Source organism: Lolium perenne, chromosome 1 (genome assembly GCF_019359855.2).
Source record: "Lolium perenne isolate Kyuss_39 chromosome 1, Kyuss_2.0, whole genome shotgun sequence".
Taxonomy (NCBI): Eukaryota; Viridiplantae; Streptophyta; class Magnoliopsida; order Poales; family Poaceae; genus Lolium; species Lolium perenne.
Window position 1 is genome coordinate 227,643,706 of NC_067244.2, and position 23,273 is coordinate 227,666,978.

General features: G+C 50.0%; 2 protein-coding genes and 1 long non-coding RNA gene across 3 annotated transcripts; 1 reads left to right on the forward strand and 2 right to left on the reverse strand.

The window, feature by feature from the left end:
- Positions 1-1,121: 1,121 nt before the first annotated feature.
- LOC139834361 (uncharacterized) lies at positions 1,122-3,010 on the reverse strand. Its single transcript, XM_071824831.1, has one exon. The coding sequence runs from the start codon at positions 2,606-2,608 to the stop codon at positions 1,322-1,324; it is 1,287 nt and encodes a 428-aa protein (XP_071680932.1). The 5' UTR covers positions 2,609-3,010; the 3' UTR covers positions 1,122-1,321.
- Positions 3,011-10,983: 7,973 nt separating this feature from the next.
- Positions 10,984-22,573, reverse strand: LOC127327180 (uncharacterized). The gene is made up of 2 exons (XR_007868426.2): positions 22,011-22,573; positions 10,984-11,379 (listed from the first exon to the last, which is right to left on the reverse strand). It is a non-coding gene; the product is annotated as an uncharacterized lncRNA (long non-coding RNA).
- On the forward strand, positions 18,870-20,985 carry LOC127327178 (cytochrome P450 71A1). The gene is made up of 2 exons (XM_051353942.2): positions 18,870-19,890; positions 20,127-20,985. The coding sequence occupies exons 1-2, from the start codon at positions 18,976-18,978 to the stop codon at positions 20,730-20,732; spliced, it is 1,521 nt and encodes a 506-aa protein (XP_051209902.1). The 5' UTR covers positions 18,870-18,975; the 3' UTR covers positions 20,733-20,985.
- Positions 22,574-23,273: the final 700 nt, after the last annotated feature.

Here is a 23,273-nt window from a genome sequence, read left to right on the forward strand (position 1 = left end):
ATAGCTGTGTTGGGTGGAGCACGCGACCCAAACGGGCGGGCGGATTCCGGCCTCTCCTTCCACGTCCTGGCGGCCACCCAAATGGATCAAATAGGACACCTTTTGTGTTCTATTTGGTCAGCCGCGTTGGAGATGGCCTGACAGTCCACATGGATGGTGTCAAACATGTTATTTAAATTCAAGATGAAGAAAATTTTACTGAACCGTATATATTTGCGCAGACCTTTCTCCATCATCTAGATATTTTGAGAAGAAACTTTAGTTCTTTGACGAAATTATTGATAATCTGACTGAAACAAGTGAAAAACCTAGAGAAGGACGACATGTAAGGATCTGCCATCATATTGAAGAGTGGGTTTATCGCTACCTGTATACCCAACTAGATACCTATGATGTGAATTCTGGGACTGAATTTTCAGTATATTACATTTAGAAAGTATTCTATTCCAAATGTTTGAATTGATCACATGAAAATAGTATTGAATAGATTTTTCAAATGATGTGTATGATAGTGTTCAACTTTTATATGTTTCCTTACAAATTAATGCATCACATTCTAATTGTCAACCTCAGATAACAAGAACTGTGAACAATAAGATACTTCGTCTTAAGGAAGTTGAGGTAAGCTAGATATTGAGCCCAGCAAGAACCGTACATCACAACCGTCCTTTAGCCCTCTACCCTTGCTTGGGACCCATTATGTGTTACAGCAAAATAGTAAGATATTTCTCGAAATACTTTGAATACTTACTTATTCGGATCTCCATAAAACAACCAGTACGTAGTGAGCTCAGAAATTGTACAAAAATAAGGTAAACAAAAAACTGTATAAAATGTTGAATGTACAAAGTGAGGTGTGGCAAGTTGACCGCCCTTCAAAGGGAAAAGGTCAGCTATATAGCTGCCCTAGAGTTTATAAATTACTGAATTTTCTCTTCTTGGATAATTAGACCAATGAAGCAACAATAAACGATACACATGAGCAAAAATGTGTTTGCTCAAAAAAAAAACATGAGCAAAAATGTATATCTGAAATATGATCATTTAACGAGCAGGAGTGTAACATAACACAGAAAAGAGTATCATTTCTCACATGTCCCAGCAGTAACACCACAGCTTGGTACTGAAAAGAGTGGAATTCAGTACACCCACCATAACAAGGTCATATATAAAAGTGACCCATTGAAGCCACACTGATCATGCCACAAACAGACTACTACACCGCAAGTTTAGGATTGTAAGATTCTGAAGCAACGGAGACTTGTTTTCCTGATCCTCTTCTGGTAGTGTTCTTCTCGCTTTTCTCTAGTGTTGCGTCATACTATGCTCCGAGGAAATTCCCCAAAAACCTTGGAAGCTCGGAAGCGATAAACGGGTCGAGTTGAAAGGACTTTCGTTGGACAAAGTCCGCATCTTTACCCTCTAGGTCGTCTGTAATATATGGAAGAATCAGCACTGCGTTGGCATTGATATCAAAAGAAACCACATAAACCTTGTTAACTCCACACATTGCCTCCTCGGACATGAGAAAGTATATCACATCTGGCTTGACCACGTTCGCAAGAGGAAAAATCAGAGGTTCCCGTGGGAAGTCGTAAGTAAACCAGAGTTGATTAGATCTAATGGCGAAAATCTTGTCCCACTCCATGCGACCGCTCTCTTCCTTCCTCAAAATATGTCCGGTGAAACCAGTAGTAGCACTCAATGGACCAACAAGGTTTGTACCCTCATGTCCGATGTTGATGTACATAAGCTTGTGGCCGCCTTCGGTGGTGCACACACAGCAGCAACGGCACTTGACTTGGTCATGCGTATGATGCGGATCTGAGTCACCAGGTTTGCCACGAGCAGGTAAAGGAAGATACGTGATGGCAGGCCTTTCTTCCAAAACCTCGCAGAAAAGAATAGCTCCTAGGCTGTAGTTGACCCAGCAAAGCAGCTTGTCGAACGGGACGACGATGTCAGTTCTCCACCGTTCCAACTGATACAGTTCGACACGATCGTAGGTGATGGGTAGATGCTGCTCGACCTCCCAGCTGTGATCGGAAGTGTTAACGTTGGAGCGGAGCACGCAGAGGTCAGCTGCTACCCTGCCAGGCCGATGGGGTTTGGTTACACAGAGCTGCGCGACGGCGAACTCCTCGCCGTGGCTGAGGATACCCACCGCGTGAAGATCAAACGGGCGCGGCGCGGTTCTCTCCTTCCCATGATCGAGATGGAAAACCAACGGTATGGTGCAGACGGGGATCCGGTGGAGGTTCAGGGGCGGCTGGTCCGGCAAGGAGGAGGGTCGTCGTCCTTCGCAGAGGAAGTAATCCTGCGGGTGAACCAGGGACCCGTCCTTGTCCATGGGGCCGGAGGTGAGCCTAAGTAGGAGGAGGTTGCGGTGCGCCGCCACGAGATCGCACGAAGAACCTTCCTTTGGGACGCCTGGCCACTGCAGGTAGAGGCGCGAGACGCATGGCGGATCGACGATGCGGAAGGCGACGCGGAAGGTGTCGCCCTGGGAAGTAGTGCCGCGGGCACAGAGCGCGGCCTCGTCGTCATGGAAGGACGGATCGTCGTCCCTGCGGAACACGAAGCGGTCGAGCATCATCCAGTCCGCCATGGCCGTGGATCGGCAGAGACGGATTTGCGGGGCTAGGGTTTGAGTGCTGGCCGCCTGCCTGCGGGAACGATAAAAAACGGTGGATTCGCCAAGAGTTGTGATCGGAATCAGGACGTACTAGCGGAGGCGGTGGGTTGTGTAAAACTACCAATGCAGGTCCACTAGGTGCGTGCACGTTTCCCCTGTGTATACATACCACTACGGAGTCCTTCCTCGTGGTCTTTTCTTGCAGACAGGAACCGTACGTAGTGGTCTGCCCCGTCCTGATAAGCAGAAGTTCATTAGAGAGTCGAATGTCAAATTTACTCTGGAGCTATCAGAATAAAATTAAGCAGAGGAAAATAGCGCTAGCAGGAGCAGGCTCATATATGCTGTCTGCCAGATAATATTTCCGAATTACAGTGGTGTGGTGGTGGTGTATGAACCTGCTCACGCTATAGGAAAAGAACCTTACATAATTTACGCAAGTGTGCACAAACTCAACCCCTCTCAACCCTAACCCCTAGGCGGCGCGGCCCCTCTCAACACTAACCCTCGGGCGGCGGTGCCGCACCGCCCCGGGGCAACCCCCTCTCTCCACCACTCAGGCTCCGGTGTGGCCGGGCAAAGCCAACGCGACACGGCGGCGGCGAGGTGCCGGCCAGGGCACAACCATGGGGATGGAGAATGGCGCCCGCTTCGACTCCAACGATGGTTGTGGTTAGCGATAGCATATCTGCTACGGTGGCAGTTGGTCAGCAGCGACGGCATGGTGCTGGGCCCGATCTTGTCCCGTCGGGCCTGAAGGGTCACACCAGTGTGCTTGTCGGCCTACTAGGTGGAGATCGATGCGCCACCCTTTCCACATGGACGCTGGGGCGGCGGCTCCCAACATGGCGGTGACGTCCTTCTCTATCAGTGGGTGGGGGGGTTGGGCCATGGGTGGGGGATCCTGGGATCCCACACAGAGCTTTAGGACTGCATGTGCGTGGCCATGGTGCCGGTCAAGCAACGATGTGACCTCCACCTTCCACGGTGAGGGGGAGACGCTGGTACATCTACTGATGTGGGTGAGGATGCAACCATCCATGGCGGCGGCCGTGTGTGTCATATTCGTCGATGGAGGCATTGGTGGGGACGTCTCTCGCTCCATTGTTTCCAGGTCAGGCCCGGGGGAGGCCACCATTGACGGTGATGTCCGTGGATGTCGTAGCCCTCGTTGGAGGCGTTATGGAGGTCTCCTAGACCGGATGATGGCGACGTACGCGTTGTTACCCCCTTGGGGGGCATCATCTTTGGAGCCATTCATCAGCTGGACGGACGTGTGGACAGCTTGGTTGCTAGGCGCTAGTCTACGCATGTTTCTCATGTGGGGACCAAGGTGGAGCAACGTGTCATCTACCATCTACGGCGACGAGTCCTGGCGGCATCGTGCATTGGGATATCAACAAAGAACGCAGGATGATGGACTCGCGCATGGCAGTGATGCCGTCTGGCGTCATGGTGTCATCGATGGTAAGCACCACCAGAATATCATCTTCTTCCTCCGTTTGGATTTCATTTCAAACCTGACTAGCTGGCTGGTTAGCTCTATAAGTACAAGTCTATGGGCACGCTGCCGGGCGTCGGCTATCGCGTGACTTGTGACTTTGGACTTTGGCGTCGGCGAGAAGAGGAGAGGAGAGGGCACTCTGGATCGGCTGGGCAACGGGAGACGAGATGAGCATCGTGGTGGTTGACTTCACAGTAGCGAGCAGTCATGTGGCCGATGATTTCCGGGAAAGCAGGTAGGTTGTTTGGTCCTTCCCACAATCTATCTTCCTCTGGATTGATTTGAAGAAAAAGGATAAGAAAATAAGAGATGCTAGTAGAGTAGGGGGAGTAGTATTGTCTTTCTCAAACACAATTTCTCCACTCTTCTCTTCCTATGGATCGATTGGGATGACTTCGGTTGGCCGGCCGGCCCCCGGCTAGACCCAAACAAAATCAGTTCTTCTTGTGTCCTCCTCGCGGCGCACCGCGACCTTCTCCTCTTTAGGCTCATCCCCGACGATCCCCAAGTACCCGACGGGGATCCCTACTTTATGCTCTCCCAGCACGACCACTTCATCTGTAGGGCTTCGCCGTCCGACTCGCCGCCGCCGCTGCAGCTCCGGAACATCCCCATGTGCGAGTTGCCGGTGGCCCCCGTGTGTGCCAAGCAAGGCAAACCGATAATTATTGTCGCTTAGCATTTGGGCCTTAGCCTAGATTTTTTTAGGACAAAACACGCTTAGCATGATTGTCAAAGATGTTTACAGAAATAGAAATGACATGAGGAGGACTAATAAGCCAGAGATGACCCAAAGATATGTGATTCTCTCCATCCAATCTTCTGATTGACCCGAAGGGTGATCCCTCTGTGTCAAAAATAGTTCGACGATCATCCTATCTAGACTAGAATGTTTGCTGAACAAGAAAAAACCACTCAAGCCATCTTGATGTATATGCAAGTTCAAGATATGTGAATATACACCTAGCTATTGGAAACCAAGATAGAAGACACAAAAAATACAAAAGTTGACCCAGTGCCGAGTCATGCCCAAGATGAACCTTGTATGAAGCCAAACTGAAAGCTACCTACAAAAGTTATTTTTAAGGGTAGTAGCCCACCCGACATATGCCAAACTCATTTTCTTTCTAGCCTCCTCGAATCTCTGGGATGAGATTCCTTTTAAAGGTGGTATTCTGTCACATTCCAAATCTAAATAAAACTTGCAATTGTTTGTTTGTGTGGGTTGAAATTCCATAAGGAATTAAAACCTTCCGAGTGTTGTTTCAAAAAAAAATTGTTTCCAAATTTCAAAAAAAAAGACAAACTATAAGAGTTGTAATGTTATTCTCATAAATATTTTGGTATATTTAATATATTTTTTTATAGATTTCAGGTTTGATTATAAGAAAATTTTATTTTGAGGGAAAATAAAGTCCTAATGTTGAGAAAATCAGCACGGTTCATGCCAAAATATTATTGATTAAAGCTGAATTGGTCATTAGGCTGACCATGTGTTGACGTAGTTTTTTTTCTTGATAAAAAATCCCTGGCCAACATACATATTCTCTCCGTATAAAAATAAGTATCTTATTTTTGTCCAGATATTTATGTATAGGGATGTGACAATGTACCCGCGTGACCGTGAATTAGCCGTTTTGATCCATCGATAGACGCGTGACCGTTTTGATCCACGTTCTTCATTAAGGCCTAAAGCAATGTGCCTCTTTGTTTGAGAGTGTCTTCAAGAAAAAAAGAACTCTAGCCGATAGATCGATTTCCTTGATGACAATAGGATAACATCCACCATTCTTATTGTTGATATCATCTACCACTCCCTTGCAATATGATGCTATAATTACCTTACTTAATAATAGAACAACACCTGACAGCAATGCCTCACGACATGCCAAAGCCTCACTGCAGTCTGAGATTTCAGGGAGTTGTTAGCATAAAAGATGCACTGACGACAACAACGACAACAACGACAACAAACAAGAAGCTACCCGGACTACAACAATTTTTGCTTGGACATGGTCAACTCACCCAACTGATGTTCTCTATCAAGGTGATGAAGCGTAAAATATGAGATGCACAAACCAGTAGCTAGAAATTGATAAAAGTAATTAAAAAAAGATGGGCTTGAACAATGATCTGATTTTTCATGCAAGTTTTGTCGAACTTGTGAGTTTGACCAAGTGTTAGAGTGCAAGATTCAAAAGAACCATGCATGCACAGACTAATGATTTGGTGCAAGATGGATTGATAACCATTTTCTACTAATCTCATTATTCGGTCTTGTAATGTTGGTTTTGCCAATCTAGAGAGTACCTATACAAGAGAAACGATGTTCATAAGCCTAAATCGTAGGATGGTAGATTAAATTGCTATTAAATATAATACGAAAGTGAGCTTGAACACCAACTACAAGTTGAAGAGTAGTGGAAGCCTATCGAAGCATCAACAAAGAGACTAAACAAAGATATGTGATTCTCTCCATCCAATCTTCTGATTGACCCAAAGGGTGATCCCTCGGTCTCAAAAATAGTTCAACGATCATCCTATCTAGACTAGAAGGTTTGCTGAACAAGAAAAAACCACTCAAGCCATCTTGATGTATATGCAAGTTCAAGATATGTGAATATACACCTAGCTATTGGAAACCAAGATAGAAGACACAAAAAATACAAAAGATGACCCAATGCCGAGTCATGCCCAAGATGAACCTTGTATGAAGCCAAACTGAAAGCTACCTACACAAGTTATTTTTAAGGGTAGTAGCCCACCCGACATATGCCAAACTCATTTTCTTTCTAGCCTCCTCGAATCTCTGGGATGAGATTCCTTTTAAAGGTGGTATTCTGTCACATACCAAATCTAAATAATACTTGCAATTGTTTGTTGGTGTGGGTTGAAATTCCATAAGGAATTAAAACCTTTCGAGTGTTGTTTCAAAAAAAATTGTTTCCAAATTTCAAAAAAAGACAAACTATAAGAGTTGTAATGTTATTCTCATAAATATTTTGGTATATTTAATATATTTTTTTATAGATTTCAGGTTTGATTATAAGAAAATTTTATTTTGAGGGAAAATAAAGTCCTAATGTTGAGAAAATCAGCACGGTTCATGCCAAAATATTATTGATTAAAGCTGAATTGGTCATTAGGCTGACCATGTGTTGACGTAGTTTTTTTTTCTTGATAAAAAATCCCTGGCCAACATACATATTCTCTCCGTATAAAAATAAGTATCTCATTTTTGTCCAGATATTTATGTATTTAGATATGTGATTTTTTAGTTATAGACACAACCCGTGAATTAGCCACTGGAATTTGGAAACAACCCGTTTTGATCCATCGATCTAATCACGCGCGCGCGAGCTGGCTAGCGGCCGGAAAGAAACAAAGAAGGACACGCACCCTGTTCGATCTCGTGGAGGTGTTTTTCTGGCAACTCTCCTGCGCTCTTTCCTGACCGCGTTTCTTTGATTCTCCAGCCGATTCGGGCGAGGCAGGGTCTCTTCCTTGCGAGACGTCAGGCAGCACACACCGCGTTCCCCTTTGCTTGAGATCCCGCAGCCATCACCCAAACCGCAAAGGAAGATCCGCCGCCGCGCGACCACGCTAGCCAGCCATGGCCCCCAGCTGGATGATGCTCGAGCGCTTCGTGTTCCGCAGGGACAACGATGAGTCCTTCCCGGGCATCGACATCGCGCCCTTCACCACCAGCGGCACCTTCCTCGGCAGCCCCTTCACCATCGCCCTCCACGTCGCCCACCCCCCGGCCATCTCCCGCCTCTACCTGCGTTGGCCGGCCGGGCACGGGCGAGACCCAAACAAAATCAGTTCTTCGTGCATTCTCCTCGCGGCGCACCGCGACCTCCTCCTCTTCAGGCTCATCGCCGACGATCCCGTCGTGCCCGACGGCGATCCCCACTTTATGCTCTCCCAGCACGACCACTTCATCTGCAGGGCTTCGCCGTCCGACTCGCTGCCGCCGCTGCAGCTCCGGAACATCCCCATGTGCGAGCTGCCGGTGGCCCTCGTGCGTGCCACGCAAGGCAAACCGATAATTACCAGGCTCATGTTCGGCGACATGGACCCCGTCGGCATCCTGCGCCGAGGCGAGGATGAGTTCGCCATGGCGCAGCTCGGCCTAACCAGGCCCCTCCGGTGGGAGAGGAGCGAGGCCGAGCTGTGCGTGCTCCGCTCCAAGGTAGGTGATTCCGACCACAGGTGGGACGTCCAGGAGCATCTACCAGTCAATTACCAAGAGAATGAATCAGACGATCTATGGAGGTGGACAACCGACGCCGTGGTCGCCTTCGACAACCATCTATGCTGGGTCAACTACGGCGTGGGAGGCGTCCTGTTCTGCAACGTGTTCCAAAAAAAACCTCTGGTCACCTACCTTCGGCTACCTATTCCAGATCGCTGTTTCGACCATCCCGAGTTCCGCGACGCAAATCGCAGCGTGTGCGTCACCAAAACCACCGTCGGTGGCCATGCCTACGAGCAGCTCAAGTTCATCGATATTGTCCGCGAAGATGGGAACCGTAACGGCCCGCTTAGCAACGGCACTGGTTTCAGAGTCACGTACCACTCCTTAAGGACGACGGAGAGCAGTGGCATGGAGTGGGTCATGACCTTCTTCGTCACGTCCGATGAACTGTGGGCTCGCAACCCCCTTCTTCCAGTGGAAGCTTTGATGTATCCTCTTGTCAGTATGGACAAGCCAAATGTGGTGCATTTTCTGTTGCGTCAGCATCAGATGCGTGCCGTTGATACTCTTTCGCTGGTTACTATTGATATGCGTTCCAAGTTGGTGATCTCGGTTGATTCATATGTGAGCGAGGAAGACATCTCAGGCCCACACGTTGACATGGTCCAGCGAAGGTTCAGTCTTCTTGAGTCATTCCTTCCGTCCGAGTTTACAAAGTGCTTAAATCTCCCAAGGTATTTGCAGAGTTCATGTTATAAGTTTATGAAATCTGTTTTATTGTCCACATAATTTTGTGCTTGTGATAACCATATATCCAAAAAAAAAAAAAAAACAGTAGAGTAGCAGCAAATTTGACTACTATGTCATGGTCATCCCCAATCTTTCTATAGGCCAGTAGAAAAGAAAGATATGATTTTACCGTTGAAAAACAATTAGACTACTATTTCCAGAGCTTGTTTGAACAAAAAAGAAAACCTGGATCACGTTGAGCCCTGAAATCTTAGAATAAACCCTTGGTCTATGTCTGTATGTAGATATTTACCTAACTCAAACTATGTGAAGTATGAAGCAGTTTATTTACCAACTGGTCCATCCTTTTGAAAAGTTAGTAGCTCTTTTTTTGCTGTCATGCTTTGATGATCCTCTTAAATTGAAACTTGGAATATAACACTTGTTGCCTTTAAATACTTGACTGACTGTAACAAATTATCCTAGTTTACTTTGTTTCAGAAGATTTCAGCTTTTTGTTTTTTTTCTTAATTTTACAGCTGAGTAAAGATGGAAAGGAGGCGCTACCAGACCAAGCTATGAAGCAATACCTAGTTGTGCTGCATGTAGCACTAGAGGAGCAGGAAAAAAGCTAGTTGTGTGATGTGGAAGTCAGGATATCCTGTGAAATAACATTTATTTGGTTGGTGTCATATCACTGTGATGCTGTGTCATGCGGTATTTGGCAGCAGATGTAACCCCTAACATCGACTTCTACAATGTTGTATTTATCTTTTATGACCTGATGCTTTGAGAATTATTTTTATGCTTGTGATTCTACATGTTACGACCTCCAGAAACGTTGGAATTTTGGGATTCTTTTTGTTTATTATTCGAAACTAATCTTCAGGACATCTCCAATCGCAGGGAGCATAGTGTCCACGTGCGTCTGGATGGATCGCGGTGGACTAAAACGTGTCTCAACGTGGGGATGCAAATAAAAAAAATTACCCGCCGCGGAGTCCGCTGCGACCCAAAGCCAGCCCAAATCTGGGCCTGCTTTGCATGGATGTGCGCGCCGCGCGGACGTGGCTCGCGTCCTCCCTCCCCACTCCCCCTTGGCCTGCTAGTCAGTCTCCCAACTCAACCATCTTTCCGAAATTCTCCCCTCTGCCCCGCCGCGGCCCCTCGAGCGCCGATTTGCCGTCGTACTCGATGTCGGTCGCCACCACCGTAATGCCGCCCTAGGTGGGTACTATTCACCAGCGGCTCGAGAGGTGGTTTTTCCGCCGTCGGAGCAGCAGCAACCGAGGTCGCCGCCCTAGGTGCAGCAGTAGCCGATTTCGTTCGCGGTGATTCGCAAGTCCTTGAGAGGTGTGATTCCTGCCCCATGCTGCGTGGCCGCATCGTCGGCCGTGACGAGCTTTGCCCACAGGTTGCCTTGGTCCTCCGTGGCTTCTGCCGCCCGCAAGGTGTTCGAAGAAATGGGCGGCCCAGTTTATCTAAGCTTAAACTATTTGCCATTTTGTCCACAAATCATGGTGGATAGCGGAGATGAGTTCTTCTTCAAGAACGTCGTTGATAAGTCCTCCAAATTCCCATGCTATGTTACGTAATTATTGGACGATATATTTTCTATAATAACTTTTGAATCGTTGTGTGTATTTTTTCTATTTATAAAAATTATTTGTGTCCCTAGTTTGCTAAATAGTTGGCTTGCTAAATATGAAATCATTTGGGCCCGTGCTGGCCAAATGGGTGGCCGCGTTGGGTGGAGCACGCAAACTAAACGGGCAGGCGGATTCCGGCCTCTCCATCCACGTCCGGGCGGCCACCCAAATGGACCAGATAGGACACCTTTTATGTCATATTTGATCAGCCGCGTTGGAGATGGCCTGATAGTCTTCACATGGATGTTGTTTGACACATTCATCATCAGCTCTGAAACGTGTTATTTAAATTTCGTTCAAGATGAAGAAAATTTTACTGAATCGTATATATTTGGACAGACCTTTCTCCATCTTCTAGATATTTTGAGAAGAAACTTTAGTTCTTTGATAAAACTAGATCTCACCGCCACCCTGCCGCCCACACGGCCAGGGCCACGGGCCACCGCTCGCCGCGAAGAAGACGGCACCGCTGCCACCATCCGGAGCCGCCGCTCCGGCGTCCAGGGCCCCCGCCGAGACCACCACCAGCAGCCCCTCCAGCACCGAAGCCCGCCGCCACCGAGCCGCCAGATCCCGAGAGCCACCCGCCGCCACGGACGGAGGAGCGGCTGCCGGAGTCGCCGACACTGCCAGGACTATGTATGGTGGAAACTTAGAAGACCTACGAAACAAAGCAGGAACAGACTGGGTGACTACTGCGTGCAGTGGGTCCGGTTTTTCGCGTATGAGGCAACGGAACAACCGATTTTTTCCATCAATCTAAGGTAACACGGACGGATCGGATCTGTCTTTTTTTATGAACCAATTTTTCCTATCGATCTACGGTAACACGGACAGATCCGATCTGGTTTTTTTTTTACGTACCATGGTTTTTTCACGTACGGACACCACCCATTGCAAACTAATAGTAAAGATTATTGAGAATCTGAGTGAAACAAGTGAACAACCTAGGGGAAGGACAACATGTAAGGATCTGTCATGCATCTTATTGAAGAGTGGGTTTTTCGTTACCTGTATACCCAACTAGTAGATATCTATGATGTGAATTTTGGGACTGAATTTTCAGTATATTACATTTAAAAATATTCTATTTCAAATGTTTGAATTGATCACATGAAAATAGTATTGAATAGATTTTTCAAACGATGTGTATGATAATGTTGAACTTTTATATGTTTTCTTACAAATTAATGCATCACATACTAATTGTCAACCTTAGATAACAAGAACTGTGAACAGTAAGATTCTGAAGCAACTGAGACTTGTTGTTTTCCTGATCCTCTTCTAGTAGTGTTCTTCTCGCTTTTATCTAGTGTTGCGTCATACTATGCTCCGAGGAAATATTCCCCAAAAACCTTGGAAGCTCGGAAGGGATAAATGGGTCGAGTAGATAGGACTTTTGCTGGACAAAGTCCGCATCTTTACCCTCTAGGTCGTCTGTAATATATGGAAGAATCAGCACTGCGTTGGCATTGATATCAAAAGAAACCACATAAACCTTGTTAACTCCACACATTGCCTCCTCGGACATGAGAAAGTATATCACATCTGGCTTGACCACATTCGCAAGAGGAAAAATCAGAGGTTCCCGTGGGAAGTCGTCAGCAAACCAGAGTTGATTAGATCTAATGGCGAAAATCTTGTCCCACTCCATGCGACCGCTCTCTTCCTTCCTCAAAATATGTCCTGTGAAACCAGTAGTAGCAGTCAACGGACCAACAAGATTTGTACCCTCATGTCCAATGTTGATGTACATAAGCTCGTGGCCGTCTTGGGTGGTGCACACACAGCAGCAACGGCACTTGACTTGGTCATGCGTATGATGCGGATCTGATTCACCAGGTTTGCCGCGAGCAGGTAACGCAAGATATGTGATGGCAGGCCTTTGTTCGAGGATCTCGCAGAAAAGAATGGCTCCTAGGCTGTAGTTGACCCAGCAAAGCAGCTTCTCGAACGGGACGACGATGTCGGTTCTCCACCGTTCCAACTGATACAGTTCGACGCGATCGTAAGTGATGGGTAGATGCTCCTCGACCTTCCAGCTGTGATCGGAACTGTTGACGTTGGAGCGGAGCACGCAGAGGTCAGCTGCTACCCTGCCAGGCCGATGGGGTTTAGTTACGCTCAGCTGTGCGATGGCGAAGTCCTCGCCGTGGCTGAGGATACCCACCGCGTGAAGATCGAACGGGCGCGGCGCGGTTCTCTCCTTCCCATGATCGAGATGGAAAACCAACGGTATGGTGCAGACGGGGATCCGGTGGAGGTTCAGGGGCGGCTGGTCCGGCAAGGAGGAGGGTCGTCGTCCTTCGCAGAGGAAGTAATCCTGCGGGTGAACCAGGGACCCGTCCTTGTCCATGGGGCCGGAGGTGAGCCTAAGTAGGAGGAGGTTGCGGTGCGCCGCCACGAGATCGCACGAAGAACCTTCCTTTGGGACGCCTGGCCACTGCAGGTAGAGGCGCGAGACGCATGGCGGATCGACGATGCGGAAGGCGACGCGGAAGGTGTCGCCCTGGGAAGTAGTGCCGCGGGCACAGAGCGCGGCCTCGTCGTCATGGAAGGACGGATCGTCGTCCCTGCGGAACACGAAGCGGTCGAGCATCATCCAGTCCGCCATGGCCGTGGATCGGCAGAGACGGATTTGCGGGGCTAGGGTTTGAGTGCTGGCCGCCTGCCTGCGGGAACGATAAAAAACGGTGGATTCGCCAAGAGTTGTGATCGGAATCAGGACGTACTAGCGGAGGCGGTGGGTTGTGTAAAACTACCAATGCAGGTCCACTAGGTGCGTGCACGTTTCCCCTGTGTATACATACCACTACGGAGTCCTTCCTCGTGGTCTTTTCTTGCAGACAGGAACCGTACGTAGTGGTCTGCCCCGTCCTGATAAGCAGAAGTTCATTAGAGAGTCGAATGTCAAATTTACTCTGGAGCTATCAGAATAAAATTAAGCAGAGGAAAATAGCGCTAGCAGGAGCAGGCTCATATATGCTGTCTGCCAGATAATATTTCCGAATTACAGTGGCATGGGCTCTACCTGACATTTCAGGTTGCATTTCTACGGGAAACCTCTGTCCACTTTCCCCCTCCTTCTCCTAACTCCAGAGAAAGGCGAAGAGGGCGGCGACCAGTCTTCTCCCTCCCTCCGCCGGCAAGCCTGCGGGTTCCTCGTCCCTCCGCCGGCCGCTCCGGCCGCGGGAGGGATGGGGAACCCCGGGGTTCTTGGTCCGGTGTGTAGATAGGGTAGATCTAGGGTTTGGTGGCGGCGGCGTTTTGGTGGCGGCGACGGCGCGGCTCCATCCAATAAGTGTGCTCCGGCTCCAGCCCCATCTCGGATTCGCCGAGGAGCTCGTGAGCTTTGGTTCTTGCCAACCCCGGATGGCAAGAGTACGATGCCTTGAAGCTGTCGGTGAGGAGGTGGCGGCGGCAGCTTTGTTGGCCTTTTGTTCTCTGGCTTCGACCCCGTCCCGATGGCGTGCCCTCCGGCGCCGGCGCGAAGCCTGGAGTCCCTGTTCAGGAGGGAGGAAGACGGTTGGTGGCTGCTTCCGTTGGTGGCGCCGGCGACCGTTCGGTGAGGATGATGGCTCGAGAGCAGGTTGGCGGCCCGGGATGCTGGAGGATCGGTCGTTCTCACCCGATTTGATCGGTGTGGAGCGGCGGATTTGGGATCCGACCTGCAGCATGGGGATGAGCCCCGGTCGATGCGCGACAGCGGATTTCTTCGCTCCTCTTTGCGAGGAGCTTCCCGTGTGACCCACAAAGCCTGCGATGGCGAGGTGCTGGATCGGATCCGGCGATGGAGGAAGAAGATGGTGTTTGCAGGGACCTCTAGGCCCTTTTGTGCAAATTTCTTTTGTTGGGGGTTTTTTCTGCAAATGTTCTCGGTCCTGTGTCCTCTAGTTTCTTCTAGATGCCGCGTGTGTTGTACTGGGTTTGGTTAATATATGTTGCGTGGTTTCTCTCAAAAAGAATTACAGTGGCATGTGGTGGTGGTGTATGAACCTGCTCACGCTATAGGAAAAGAACCTTACATAATTTACGCAAGTGTGCACAAACTCAACCCCTCTCAACCCTAACCCCTAGGCGGCGCGGCCCCTCTCAACACTAACCCTCGGGCGGCGGTGCCGCACCGCCCCGGGGCAACTCCCTCTCTCCACCACTCAGGCTCCGGTGTGGCCGGGCAAAGCCAACGCGACACGGCGGCGGCGAGGTGCCGGCCAGGGCACAACCATGGGGATGGAGAATGGCGCCCGCTTCGACTCCAACGATGGTTGTGGTTAGCGATAGCATATCTGCTACGGTGGCAGTTGGTCAGCAGTGACGGCATGGTGCTGGGCCCGATCTTGTCCCGTCGGGCCTGAAGGGTCACACCGGCGTGCCAGTGTGCTTGTCGGCCTACTAGGTGGAGATCGATGTGCCACCCTTTCCACATGGACGCTGGGGCGGCGGCTCCCAACATGGCGGTGACGTCCTTCTCTATCAGTGGGTGGGGGGGTTGGGCCATGGGTGGGGGATCCTGGGATCCCACACAGAGCTTTAGGATTGCATGTGCGTGGCCATGGTGCCGGTCAAGCAACGATGTGACCTCCACCTTCCATGGTGAGGGGGAGACGCTGGTACATCTACTGAAGTGGGTGAGGATGCAACCATCCACGGCAGCGGACGTGTCTGTCATATTCCTCGGTGGAGGCGTTGGTGGGGACGTCTCTCGCTCCATTGTTTCCAGGTCAGACCCGGGGGAGGCCACCATTGACGGTGATGTCCGTGGATGTCGTAGCCCTCGTTGGAGGCGTTATGGAGGTCTCCTAGACCGGATGATGGCGACGTACGCGTTGTTACCCCCTTGGGGGGCATCATCTTTGGAGCCATTCATCAGTTGGACGGACGTGTGGACAGCTTGGTGGCTATGCGCTAGTCTCCGCATGTTTCTCGCGTGGGGACCAAGGTGGAGCAACGTGTCATCTACGAGTCCCGGCAGCATCGTGCATTGGGATATCAACAAAGAACGCAGGATGATTGACTCGCGCATGGCAGTGATGCCGTCTGGCGTCATGGTGTCATCGATGGTAGGCCTGGCAAGGTTTATGCATTGATCCCTCTTGAAGATGGTGATGTGGGCATAACCCTTCGAGTACCCGACATTGCTATACCCGGTGTAGATTATGAAGATGGACCAGCGCAAGGACTCAACAAGCTGGACCCGCATCAACTACGAATTCTACTAGGACTCTTGTAAACCCTAGTCTGGTTGAACAAACACTCCAGACATGACACACCTACACCGCGCCGATAAGGACAGACACGGGCAAAGGGGGCAACCATCAAGCCACTGCAGATGCCTTTGCTGTAGCACCCGTCTTCTTGTTTCGACAGTCGTTAGATTTGTCATTCCTAAAGGCTGATCTTGGACTATCACACCTAGGGTAGGAAGCAGCCAAGGTGGCAAGGAAAACGCAAATCTCTCTCGCAACAACATCTTCGGGCACAGGTGTCAACACCCCTAACTTAGCAACCCATTCACCTATAGTAACCACCTGCCTGCCTGCCTACCGAACCCAGGCGAGAGCGAAACTGACGAGTCGACATCACCATCCTTCTCAAGGTCAAGCGTCTCAACCACGATCATGTCCATACCCTCGCGCTCAGAGGCAGCCGACACATCAGGCAACGACGACTGGCCACCATAGAGATGCTCAGTGAAAGCTTTCTGCCGTTCAGTGAAACCTTTCAAGGATGTTTCACTTCAGCATTTCTTTTGCGGGGGTTTTAGTTGAACACTTAACATTCTTTTTGGTCTCTCTTTGCTAGAATCTTTATTCTATTATGAACAACAGTACAGTATCTAAGTTTGAGTGTCGGATATTCAGCCCTTACATAGTTCAATAACAACTCTTTGGAGTTCTTAAGTACACAATGTGCACTTGAACACATCTTGAGATAATAGCAATCATAAGTAGTTTCTCTTAAGACTTAGCTTCGAACATGTGACCAAATTAGTCTTCTTTACGGGACATTTGATTACAGTATGCAATATTTCATATAATTGCAGTTATGTGAGTACTTTTTTCACATGCTGCATTGACTAATAGGGGAGAATGTTTTTCAAGAGAGGTTCCTCACATGTTCACAGCGCGCGGGGTTTCATCTAGTTATATTTAACACCTCCCCATGTTTATGCCGGTGAGCCTTTATTTTTAGATCTCGCACAGGTCTTAGCCATGTATTTTTGGATTCTTTTTAGAGAAGCCACAAATATTTGTTTTAAATACTGCATTGTCTAGGATTTGAATCCATGACCTTGTAGCTCTCATACCATATGAAATTGCATCCTCTAGCCAGTTTAACCATAAGACCAATCTGATGAAAGAAACGCAATTATATTCAACTGGTTGTTACGTAATCAAAATCACTGGTTGTGTGGCCTAGTTGTAAACCAGACCTTGTAAATATCTGCGCCCAGCAATCAATATACACCATCTTTCCCCGTTCCGGCCTCGGCGCCGGGGAGGTCGTGGAGGTTCGTCGGGCGTGGATCTCCGTCTCTGCTCCGCCGGCCGGCCTTGGTGGCGAGGAGCGGAGCAGGTGGAGGTCGGCGTTCCCTTTTGGGTGCTGGTGGGTCTGGTGGTCTTCTTCGTCGACGTTTCAGCTCCGGCCGGCCTTGGTGGCGAGGGGAGCTGCGTCCGGAGGTGGTGCGGGGCTCGTGGTGGTGGACCTAGGCGGCGCGGTGCCGGCTGGAAGATGGGTGGTGGCGGGGGGCGGCTGCTGTGGCCGTGCTTGTTCAGCGACGCTCGGATCCGTCCTTCAGAGGCGGACAGCTCCTGCGGCCATCTACATGTTGTGGCGGCATCTTCTTCCCGGCGGCAAGAGGTACGGCGGCGCCGCCGTCGCCTAGGTGTTTGGGGCAAGTGCTGGATCTGATTGTGTTTTCTTCAGGCTTCTCGGGGTGCTTTGTGCAAATTTCTGGGTTCTTTTGTTGTTCTTTGTTTCTTTTTGGACCTAGCTGTAATTTGTACTGAGTTTCCTGATTTATGAATCAGATCCTTTCCTCAAAAAAAAAAATATACACCATATATATCACAGCCTCTTACGAGAGTTAGACGCTTCAGTAAGGGTGTGTTTGGTAGCCCGGGGCTACTCAGAAATTCTCCTCCCAACCGAGATTTTAAGGAGATTCTTTGTTTGTTAGGTCGGCTCGTGCCATCTCCACACTGCCGAGCAGATACAGAAAAGGGCTCAGAGCCGGGATGAAGAGCGAAGCTCAAATCGAGCTTCGCTGCTCATCCGGGATGAGCTGATCCCGCAAAACACTGTGCGAGGTAGCCCGGGTCGCGACCCCGTGACTCTCGAGCAGGTCATTTCCCCCCGCACCCACGTCTGTCTTGAGCATCCGCTCTCCTCGCTCCCGTCCTCCGATGTCGTGGCCGCCACCAGGCCAGCTCCTCGCACCGCCATGGCCAGCACCAAGCGCCGCCGCCTCATGCCGCCAAGACGGCTCCAAGCCCCTCCTCCTCGCGCTGCCACGCCGGCTCCAGGCCCCTCTTCCTCGCGCCCCGACGGCAGCTGCCCAGCGTCGCCAAGGCCGGCTCCTCGCGCCGCCATGGACATCACGTACCAAGCGCCACTCCTCGCGCCGCCAGACCGGCTCCATCCACCATCGCCTCGACGCGCCACCACGGCCGCCACGAAGCAGCCGCCATTGCCGGAGCTTGCACAGTGCGGTGCTTGGTTGAACAAAGGACCCGGTTGCTTTTTATTTTTCTATTCAGGGACTTTTGTGTAAAATTTATTGGCTCAACACGATCTCAGCTCATACAACCACCAAACAACCTCTTGCCTCAGCATGGGTGAACACACCCAACCCACCAAACGCACGGTAAAATCTGACTTTAGCTTGTATAGGGTGAGGAAGTCTCCGTCGGGAAAGACAATCTGAGCAGGACCGACCTACCAAACACACCCTAAAACTTCCTCAAATCTCGTCGTCCTCGTCCTGACGTGCGCGCCACATGATCGGAAATGTCACCACCACTCCTTATTTTCGCTAGCATGCATCGGGAAATAACGGTGCCGATTAATTCTTGAGGCGTACAACCACGTACGTTTCGATCACACGATCTTCTTTTCTTGTGGACTGTGGACACACGCACCTGCATTACCTTATCGCCTCTCGGCATGTTGATAGCCAAGTGACGACTTCCACACGCACTCTGTCAATGCTCAGTGTAAGTGTGTTGCATAACGTACGTAGGCTCTGCTACTGCTCATGGCTTCTTTAGATCAGCTCGATTCCACACTAGCCCTCTCTCTACTATTCGTGGTTTCCTGCTTCTTCGTCCTCGTCATCGTTAAAGGCAAGGGCGGCAACCGTAACGCGCCGCCCTCGCCTCCAGCGCTGCCCGTAATCGGCAACCTGCACCAGCTCGGCAGCGGCCACCTCCACCGGAGGCTGCAGGCACTGGCCCAGAGACATGGCCCGCTCTTCCTTCTTCGCCTCGGCTCCGTGCCCACCCTCGTGGTCTCCTCGGCGCCCATGGCCGAGGCTGTGCTCAGGGCCCAGGACCACGTCTTCTGCAGCCGCCCGCAGCAGTACACCGCCCGCGGCACGCTCTATGGCTGCCGGGACATCGCCTTCAGCCCCTACGGCGACCGGTGGAGACAGCTCCGCCGCATCGCCGTGGTGCACCTCCTCAGCGCCAAGCGTGTGGACTCCTTCCACACGGTCCGCAAGGAGGAGGTCGCGTCCTTTGTGGAACGGATCCGCGCCTTAGCGAGCGGCGCCATCCGGGAGGACGAAGGTGTCAACGTGACGGAGTTAATCGTCGACCTAACCAACACCGTGATCTCTAGGGCGTCGTTCGGATACAAGCTTGGTGGAATGGAGCCAGGGATGATCCATGATGTCATGAAAGAGGTAAGTGGCCTGCTCGGTGTGATTGCCATCAGCGACATGTTCCCCTGGCTCTGGTGGATGGATTGGGCAACCGGGCTCGACGCGAGGGTGAAGAGGACGGTGAAAAAGCTCGACGGTATTCTTAACACGATACTCGCGGAGCATGAGAGGATTCGGGGAGGAAACGACGGTGAGGCTCCCGACCTCCTCGACGACTTGTTGTCCATCCTCAAGGATGGTGATCACGGGTTTAAGTTGGACCGGATCGATGTCAAGGCCCTTATCTTGGTAAGCATCACAAAAACAATGATTGGTCCACGTACACCACCATTAACTACTCGCACCATTAGCTATGTTGTTTTTAGACTAGTCACAATGAAAAGTATCATAGATTAGTATTATATATATGATACTAGTTTATGATACATCGCCTACAATGCATAGTAGGGAGACTCTGCCGAAGAGACTGCATACCATCTTTATTATCTGTATATAGTGTTAACATGGATTTTTTTGTATTGCAGGACATGTTCCTAGCGGGAACCGACACGCCATATAAGACAATAGAATGGGCGATGGCCGAGCTAATGAAGAATCCAAGAGAGATGGAGAAGGTCCAAGCAGAGGTCAGACAGGTTGCACAGGCGCACGGAGGTGTCCATGAGGAGGATCTGGGGAAGATGAGCATGCTACATGCGGCCATTAAAGAAGCGCTGCGGCTACACCCGCCGGTGCCACTCTTAACCCCACGCGAGACCATTCAGGACACTCGGCTGCACGGCTACGATATCCAGGCCAGGAGCCGGGTGCTGATCAACGCGTGGGCAATTGGGAGGGACAACGAATCATGGGAGAACGCCACAGAGTTTCGACCAGAGAGGTTCCTGGGAACCGTCATCGACTACAGTGGCAAGGACCCTCGGTTCATACCGTTTGGCGCTGGAAGGAGGGGTTGCCCTGGAACCGCATTTGGTACGCGCCTCGTGGAGCTCACACTGGCCAACATGATGTACCATTTCGACTGGAAGTTGCCGGACGGTCAAGACCCAGAGTCATTTGAGCTCCTTGAGTCCAAGGGGTTCTCACCTGGCCTAAAGTCCGCCCTGATTCTTGCCGTCAAAACTCTATAATCCTCAATCCCTGCACTGAACCCACTCTAGCCCCAACTATAAGCTCGTGCAATGTAGTCCTTGTACTTATGCTGAGAGCTCTCTCACACTGTTGCACATGTAAGTAGTCCTACATTTTGCTACCGCTATCCTGTAGTTCGGAGGGCGGAATAATGGGCCTTGGCCCAAAATGTACAAAGAATCTAAGTGAGTGCAAAGTGTGTAACGAAGCCGAGTGGGTGCAGGATAAGAGGGAGCTATGTTAATTGTACAACTCACATGTGCTCGCATTTTAGATTTAGGAGATGTGTGTTTGGGCCTTTTCTGGCTTTTAGATTTGGCTTATAAAGCACCAAAGACTTTTGGTTGGACCTTGTTGCATGATGGTATAAACAAAAAACCAATATCAAAAACCCCTAGCTAGGTGCTATTAAGCTGGCATGTGCGAGGCACGCAATATTACATCCTCTGCTCCGTGAAATTACATGGTGGAGAATAACTTACTCACTCCTTGAAGCAAGTCCTCAGCATTGCCCATCACCGACAACCCGGGTCGCTGGCCCTTTGTTGTATACTCCGCTACGAAGGGGGTGGGCCTGCTAAGAAACCGGTGATACCTGGGGGCTCGTGTAGGAGGAGACCGCATCATGAAGGCAGAAGAACACCACAATTATGCAAACCTCAGGGCTTTAGGTTTTGTTTAACATAGTTAGCTCTCGCTAGATTTTTTTAAAAACGTTCACCCGTGGGGGGGGAGTCCCCACCGGAATTCCATTCATTTCAAAGTTTCAATTTTCAGAGTTACATGAGGATAGGTGACTCTCACTAGATTGTGATATACCCAGGTCTATCTATTCGAATATATCACATAATATTTGAATGAGAATTGCAAGACGTGTTTAATGAAAATGCCAGAAAGAGACTCTTAGTTTTTTACCTTGCTATTGTTGGTGAATGCAATTTCTCGGACTGATCTGCAAGCTACAGCTAACCTGCATTTTCACTCTATTCATGCATGCTGTAATTTAGTTGCAATGCTAGTCTGTTGTGACACTAGAAAAATTTGCACCTGATATTTCTAGTAACCTACCAGCCCAAATGGTTGACGAATCAGATACGCTGAAGTGCCCACAATATTTTGTAGGTAGCTAGCTGCTATTTGTTTTCGATTTCTGAAATGGTATACTGTCACCACTAACCAAACGCAATTGGCGCAATGCAAATCATAAAGCTCACAGCCAGAAAAGAAAATGAAGACAAAAACAGTCAAATGATCCAAACTAAATTAAGGGAACCTACCAGAGAACGAAGAAATCAATGCGCTTCATTCTCATATAGTGCATCATGCTTTGCCATGAAACAACCAGCTAGACTGAGTATATCATGGATTCCTGCAATAATGCAAGCAGATAAACGTAAGATAACTGTTTGACATAATATTGCGCAACAAAGTAGATTTCAACTAAAATCATCACAAGAGGAATTCCTGTACGAAGTGACACGGGTCTTCAAGCTCAGGTTCAGTTTCCCCCGGCCGGGCATGGCAATTCAAACCCTGAACCTGTTGGGGGAAAGCCATCACTAAGAAGACAGAGACGGCTGCGGTTCTCTTTTGGCTTCTCTGCCCGGCGGCGCGCGAAGGGATGGATCAGACGCGGCGGTGCCTGTTCCACTGATCGGGGCTACCTACGCGTGGAAGCGCGACGCGTGCGGACGCGGGTTGGCGCGGATGCCCACTCGGTTTAGGCGGCGGCGGCGGCCCTCGGTGGCGGAAGGCATCGCCGCTCTGCTGTTTGGGGGATAGGGAATTTCGGGGTGAAGAAGATGGATTCCGTCTGTGATTTTTTTTTTTTTTTTTTGAGCTGTTCCGTCTGTGGTTTGGCATTCAGGTGCTGCTGCAGTTAGTGTTCGTCCGTGATTTTGGTGTGACATGGAAAATTGGCCGTGCATTAGGACAGATTAATTTTTATTTAATATTTTTTAGAGGAGAAGAGAGTTGGTATCGCCGCGAGTTGGTATTTAGAGAGAGTTGGTATCTCCGCGAGTTGGAAGAAGAGGAGGAGGAAGAAGAGGAAGGAGAAGAAGAAGGAGAAGAAGAAGAAGAAGAGAGAGAGAGTTGGTATTTAGAGAGAGTTGGTATCGCCGCGAGTTGGTATTTATCTATTGTCTGCCGGCTGATACTTACTTGACGTGGCAAGCTATGTCCGAATGATAGAGAGTTGAGAGAGTTGGGGCGATCGGTCGAGGAGAATGTGTGTGTGTCTTTGTGCTTGTGCGATAAGACATATCAAGTTGGCTCTTACCAAGCACCGCACACCCTGGTTGCACATACACTAGTGTACTATTGGACCCGCACCTCCTTCTGGAGGCGTCGTCATCCGCGATGACGCGAGGCGCGCGTCCTCTGATTCGGCTCGTCGGACGACGGTGTTGGGCCGCCGCTCCCGCGTCAAGGAGGACGTCTCGCCACCACTTCCGTCAGCGAAGAAGAAATGGTGGGAGAAGGAGGCCGAGGCGCAGGCGGCCCTCCGTGGCGACGGCGACGAGGAGGAGTTCCCCGCC